Raw genomic sequence first — 6776 nt, 5'->3', positions numbered from 1 at the left:
CACAAAAATGGAATTTCTGTCAAGATAAATAATTTTTCATTATTGAACCAGAAGGTCGTTGATGGTTATTAGACCAATGCAATAGAATGGTGTTTTCCAACCTTTTAAAAAATATTTGTACAGTGGCTCACGCCTGCAGTCCCAGCACTTTGGGAGGCCGAGGCAGGTAGATCACGAGGTCAGGAGATCGAGACCATCCTGGTCAACATGGTGAACCCCGTCTCTACTAAAAATACAAAAAATTAGCTGGGCATGGTGGTGCGTGCCTGTAATCCCAGCTACTCAGGAGGCTGAGGCAGGAGAATTGCCTGAACCCTGGAGGCGGAAGTGGCAGTGAGCCAAGATCGCACCATTGCACTCTAGCCTGGGTTAGAAAAGTGAAACTCCGTCTCAAAAAAAAAAAAAAGTAATATTTTTTGTTGAGAATATTGCAGGGAAAGAGCATTATTTTGCCTGTCTCTATAGATCTGGGCTTCGGTGGCTCACACTCAGCCAGAAGAGGCACAACTAGGTGAGAATTACATATACACACTACACTCTGCTTTGGCACATCAAGGCGAGATGTTAAGTAAGTCATTTCCTTTGACAAGTGGGAGAAACTGAATAAACTGTATGGTGTTCCTCCACCATAGTTTCAACTATTATTACTTCACACCCTGACATAGTCAACATTCCAGCCATCATCTCCACCCTCTTCTTCAAATTCACTGCCATTTCCAATCCCAGATAAAATATGTTCAGGGACAAGATCAGACTGGGAAATACAGACCTGGGTTGAGTGTGAGCTCTGTGGAGCTCTGAGGCTCGTAAATAAAATACCTACTTGAAGATACACCTGAGATCATCTGGTCCAGCCTCTCCTGAAACCCAGAGGGAGCAGCAGAGCAAGGACCAGAGCGCTGACTGGCAGTGCGAAGCTCCTGCTGCTGACCCGATCCCAGGAGCAGCCTCCCACACCTGCCCCACAGGCCTGCCACTGACCTTGCCTCCCGGGCTACTCTCTCCAAGGAGTGAAAGGAGGGGAGACCTTTGCCTCAACCACAGATCACCTATTAATTCATTAAACAAATATTTTTGAGCACTTGCATTATGTCAGATACTGTATAGGTACTGGAGATAAAGAGTGAACCCACGAACATTGAGATTTCATTCTATCCAGAAAGATAGATATCAAAAACCAAATATAAGCAAGTGTTATATGGGAGCATTTCACAGGAGAAGCAATACAATGGAGGTCGAAGATGTAAGAATGCAGAGCAAAGGGGTAGGGATAGATGTTGGAAAAGACAAGGGGCCATTCCTCCCCGGTAACACAGGAAGTCATGAAGGATGGCTGCGGATGTAAATGGGCTTGAAGACTTAGGAGTGGGAAGCGGAAGCACTTTCTGTTTGACAGCAGCTCTTTGCTCCGTGTGGTGGAGGCAGGACCATCTATCCAGAGGCAGTGGTGAAGGTTTGGAAGGTTCAAGGGCAAAGAAAATGATGAATGTGCATGGTGAATACAGGAGGGTATCTGGGGACCATCAATCCATGTTTTGGACCAGCCAAGGTGGATGATGATTTTATGATGGTGTCAGCCTGCCAAAATGTCTGTTTCTGTTTTCATTTTTATAGCAACTAGGCATAGCAGGGAGAATACAGCCAGAGACGAGGCTTTGCCCGTCAAATGCTGTGACAAGCCAAACGGGAAACAAAAGAAAGTGTATCATACTGGCAAACGAGTAGTTGAAACAATGCACTAAGAGAAGTGAACTGGGTGGGGAGTGGCATGAAGAAAGGAGGAAGCCTGTGGGCGGGGGAGAAGCAGATTCTAGTGGATGTACCACGCAAATCCAAAAGAAGGGGCCGTGAAATGGGGGCCGAAATTCATGATCCCAAAGAGTTGGAAGATATGGCTCCTAGTTCAGACTCTGCACAACTTTGAGGCCTCCTTTGTCCCCTCTGGCTGTATGTTCCTGGTCTATGCAGAGTGGAAGTAACCTGAAACACCTTGCAGCTGGGACTTTCTATGATGTCACACTGTTGATCAATATTTTAGGTACTTTGGTATCTGAATCAAATACACTGAGCCCTCAGTAGCGGCACAGGTGTGCTTAGATTATTGGTTCCAATCTTATTGATAAAACCTGCAGACACCCCGATCAGTGCCTGCATTGATCCAACATCTGTGACTTTAGATGCCCAGTCATTCTTTGGATTCCTCCAGAAACCCTAATTTCAATTCCCAAGCTATGTCATTATAAATATCCTTCTAAGTCATGATCTTCTAATCTTTATGGAAATACTGAGGGTTTATGAAGGGGAAGGATGCTCTGGGGGATCTGGTAGTGACACAGGGTGACAAAGTGACAGAATGACAGAGTCACTGGAATGTGGGAAGTTGTCATCACAATCACCTGGTTGGGAAGCAGTTTTCACATCACCTGTGGCTCATTCCCTTGAGTTCAGCGCAGTGTGTGTATAAAAGGCTTCCACTCAGTGTATCCTCAGTCCCATCGCTTGCCAAGGTTACAAGGACAAGGTGAGTGTCTTTCCTGATCTGATGGCAGTTTGGGGATGAGTGGGGCTGTGACAGCTCCTTTGGGAAAAGCCATTTAAGGCTGGAGAGAATGAAAATTGGTCATTCCAGGAAGACCAGATTCATGGCAATCATCGAGGTGGTTCAGAAGCAGCAAACCCAGAAGGGGTGAAGTGAACCAGAGATCGGGGCCGTGCAGAGTCGGGAGGGGTAAGAGGAGCTGGTCTGTAGGACAAGAGACAGCCACACAGGACTGAAGAGCAGGGCCGAAGGCACAGCCCATGAGGCAAGAACAAAAAAAGGGAGGTGGCGATGAGAGGTGACGTAACCACGGACTCAGGTTAGAAATGCGGTTTTTAGAATGCATACATTAGAGGATATGACAACAAGTAACTGAAGGTTTAGGGGTCCACCCAGTGCCCTGAGCTGTTGCCTCTGAAGTCAGGATTCTTGAGAGAATCAAGCCAGGCACCAAACTAACTTACTCACTGCTGAATCTCTCCTGTGTCAGGAAAGCAGGGCTGCTCTGCCTAGAATCATGTGGCTTCCGGGGCCACATATTCAACTGTAGAATTTCAAGCTCTGCAGAAAAATTGTTGGTACAAACCAGGTTGATATTAATTAGGCTTTTGAAATGTTTGCATTGTTGTTTAGAGTAACTGGACTTTCTCCAAGATGTCCTATCAGAAACATCAGCAGAAGTACCAGCTCCCTGCCAAGTGCCTCCCCAAATATCCACCCAAGTGCCCCCTGCAGGCCCCTCAGGCTTCTGCTTCATGTCCAGCTCCATGCCCGCCTCCAGCTCCCTCCTGCTGTGTTTCCAGTTGTTGTATCTCTGGCTTTGGAGGCCACTGCTCTCTAGTTTCACTCCGGTTTCCGCGATTCTACCTGCGTCAGCCCCAGCATTCTGACAGCTGTGAGCATGAGTCTTCCAGATGTTCCCGTTGCCATAGCTCTGGGGACTGCAGCTGACCTGTGACCTTTCAGGAACCAAAAAACACAACCAATGTCCCGCCCTGAGTTGATGTCTTCCCTCACTCTTACCCTCCTCCTTCCTCTTCCTCCTGAACTCATTTGCCTAGCTCCATAGGTGATGGATTCCCCCTTTTGATGAGAACCTCAGGCCTCTTGGCCTTGGCTCTGTTCCTAGATCAAGGAGACCTGCATGCAAGAGAAAAGTCTTCTTTTTGAAGCATGATCAGTGTGCTAAAATAAAGCTTATCTTTCCTGATGTCCTCTTCTTGTGGGTGTTCGTCGATGTTCCATCCTCAGCTCTGAAAAGCTCACATTAATCTGAGTTATTTAAGCAGACTCCCACAAGTGCCAGCCAGGTGGGAATTCCCACCAAGGTAGACCCAGCATCTGAGTTATCTGAGAAGGCTGTGAAAAGCACAGATTCAAAAGGGAAGATTAGGGAGAGTTTCCAAAATGTAAGTGACCCTGTTCCCCAGCCGCTGCGGCAGGTGCCACCATCACAAAGTTTTCTTTCTACTTATTGAGGACATTTTGCTTCCCAGACCCTTCTTATTTGAGAGAATCTCGTGCTCAGGAAGAAGATGGCACAGCAATGCTTGTACTTCTCATATCTCAGTTTCAGAAACTATGAGAAATACATTCCCTGAGCATATTAGCTCAACTGAGTCCCTCACTCCATGTCTTCACACGGGAGCCAGGATGAGGGGGGAATTTGTACGTTGTTCAGTCAGCACAATACCCCGGAGACTTCTGGCCTTGGTGTTGCTATCTACACTTTTCAGGTTTTTCCCTCTTATATTCAACAAGGCAAATAGCATAGGTGTAGGGCCTGCTCGTAAAGCAGTGTCCTTCCAGACCCAAAAGCAGGCATTGGTCACAGGCCACAGCAATGCTTCTGCCCATCCTCCAGGGCTATAGCTCTTATCCACAATCTTGAGACACTCAGTGCCTACCAGGTCAGCGGAGACAAAGAAATAGGGTTATGGTCAGCACCCCAGACACTGCACATATCCGCAGCTTAGAATAACTAAACCACGGTTATGCTGTCAAGACATCTGATTTCAGGTAGAGGAGTGTCTCACACATTGAATGCCACCCACTAAGTATGTCCTAGCAGAAGAGAGACTGTTGCAGGCTGTCCCTTGGCCCAAAATCAATTACTAAAGGTCATGGCTGGCCTTGATAGTAGATTGTCTAAATAGTAGATTGCAGAGCAAAAATTGTGTAACATCTTTGTGTATATTTTTAACTTTTTAATCATAGTTATTGATTTAAGGGAAAGTGTTGTTTTTATCTGTACTGTAGCCTCATTTTTAAAAGGATCTCTTCCATCTCACACCCCTTCCCACCGCAGAATGAGTGAGTCATCTGAGCGGTGAAATGGCAAGAGACCTGCCTTCTTTTGTCTCTGCTTTTCTGCTATGCTCACTCTGGTTACTGGAAGGATGTCTTTCTGTGGGTCAAATCCCATCCCAAGGCAGGCCCCAAGATTCAGGCTTTGAAATAAATATTATTAAATTCATTTTGATTGCGGTACAAGTTACGTTTGCCAAAGCTCTGGTTTATAAACTCTCTGTCTTAAACCATTCTCTTTCTCAACTGTTTAAGAGTTTGGAGAGAAAAGACGTATGATTAATTAACCCACTCAAAAATCCCAATATTACAGAGTGTGACTGTGTATAGAATCCACCCCGCCATTTGTAAATCTAATTATGTAAAATTTTATTCACACAAATTGCATTACAGCTCATTGCACTAAACACAATACTGGGTAAGTCCAGGTGCCTCAAAAGCTCATGATAAATTATTTTAACAGCTGGCCAATAAATCTTATACTGTCAGGCACTTTGGGAGGCCGAGATGGGTGGATCACGAGGTCAAGAGATCGAGACCAGCCTGGTCAACACGGTGAAACCCCGTCCCTACTAAAAATATAAAAAATCACCTGGGCATGGTGGCGCACGCCTGTATTCCCAGTTACTCAGGAGGCCGAAGCAAAAGAATTGCCTGAACCCAGGAGGTGGAGGTTGCGGTGAGCTGAGATCGAGCCATTGCACTCCAGCCTGGGTAACAACAGCGAAACTCCATCTCAAAAAGTATATATATATATATCATGCTAAAGCTAATCTTAGTATCTAGTATAAAATTCCTTGTCCTTATATGTTTTATGTTTATAAATGCTTATATTAGGTAAAGGTAAAATAATGACTCTATACTAGAAATTTGTCACTGATTTAAAACTTTTTTTAAAATTGAGATTAAAAAAAATCAGGCACGCACCACCATGTCCAGCTAATTTTTTGTATTTTTGTAGAAACAGGGCTTCACCATGTTGGCCAGGATGGTCTTGATCTCTTGACCTCGTGATCCACCCACCTCGGCCTCCCAAAGTGCTGGGATTACAGGAGTGAGCCACCGTGCCCGGCCACAGATAGCATTTTACAAGAATAATTACTATTGTACCCAATAGAATGTTCAGGATTAAAATAAAATAAATTATGCATTACTGGCAGTAAGTGTATTCAACTAGCGATAACTATATTGATTAAAGTATAGACAATTAATGTCATGTGTATTTGATTCTGTCCTGAAATAACTAACACAATGTAATTATGTTTTTTTAATCACCAGGATGCACCTTTTGTAATAGTTAAGAATACGTTATATTGCTGATATGTTTTATCAGTAAAATTTCATAAGAAAGTTTTATACCAATTATTTATTGACAATTAAAAATATCGTTTTCCTATAAAACATACATTGACTTGATAAACAGCTAAATGTTAATTTTGAAAGTATAGTCAAAAATCTGGCAATGAAAACACGTTTACCTTATATCTAAAGTGTGTTTCACATTGTACACGAGAGAAAAACATATAGTCATGTGCCACCTAATGACATTTGGTCAATTACAGGCCGCATATGTAAGAGTGGTCCTATAAGATGATAAAGAAGCTGAAAAAGCCCTATCCCCTAGTGACAGAGTGACGTGGTGAATCGCAGTGCAAGGCATTACTCACGTGTTTGTGGCGGTGCTGGTGCAGACATACCTACCCGACTGCCAGTTGCATGAATGCACAGCACGTATAATTATGTATAGTGCATTATTCTTGATAATGATACTAAATGACTATGTTGCTGGTTTTTGTGTATTCACTGGATTTTTGTCATTATTTTAGAGTGTGCTCCATTACTGACATAAAACAAGTTAACTGTAAGACAGCCTTAGGCAGGTCTCTCAGGAGGTATCCAGAAGAAGGAAGGCATTGTTGTCATAGGAGAT

General features: G+C 44.1%; 1 protein-coding gene across 1 annotated transcript; it reads left to right on the top strand.

The window, feature by feature from the left end:
* The first annotated feature begins 3176 nt into the window (after nt 1-3176).
* Nucleotides 3177-3585, top strand: LCE7A (late cornified envelope 7A). The gene has a single exon (XM_054247952.2). The coding sequence runs from the start codon at nt 3194-3196 to the stop codon at nt 3488-3490; it is 297 nt and encodes a 98-aa protein (XP_054103927.2). The 5' UTR covers nt 3177-3193; the 3' UTR covers nt 3491-3585.
* Nucleotides 3586-6776: the final 3191 nt, after the last annotated feature.

This window comes from Callithrix jacchus, chromosome 18 (assembly GCF_049354715.1).
Source record: "Callithrix jacchus isolate 240 chromosome 18, calJac240_pri, whole genome shotgun sequence".
NCBI lineage: Eukaryota > Metazoa > Chordata > Mammalia > Primates > Cebidae > Callithrix > Callithrix jacchus.
The sequence above is the reverse complement of the archived record's forward strand: the minus strand, read 5'-3'. Positions and strand labels throughout refer to the sequence as shown.

Coding starts and splice junctions, on each gene's coding strand:
- LCE7A (XM_054247952.2), top strand. CDS start 3,194: ATGTCCTATCAGAAACATCAGCAGAAGTACCAGCTCCCTGCCAAGTGC.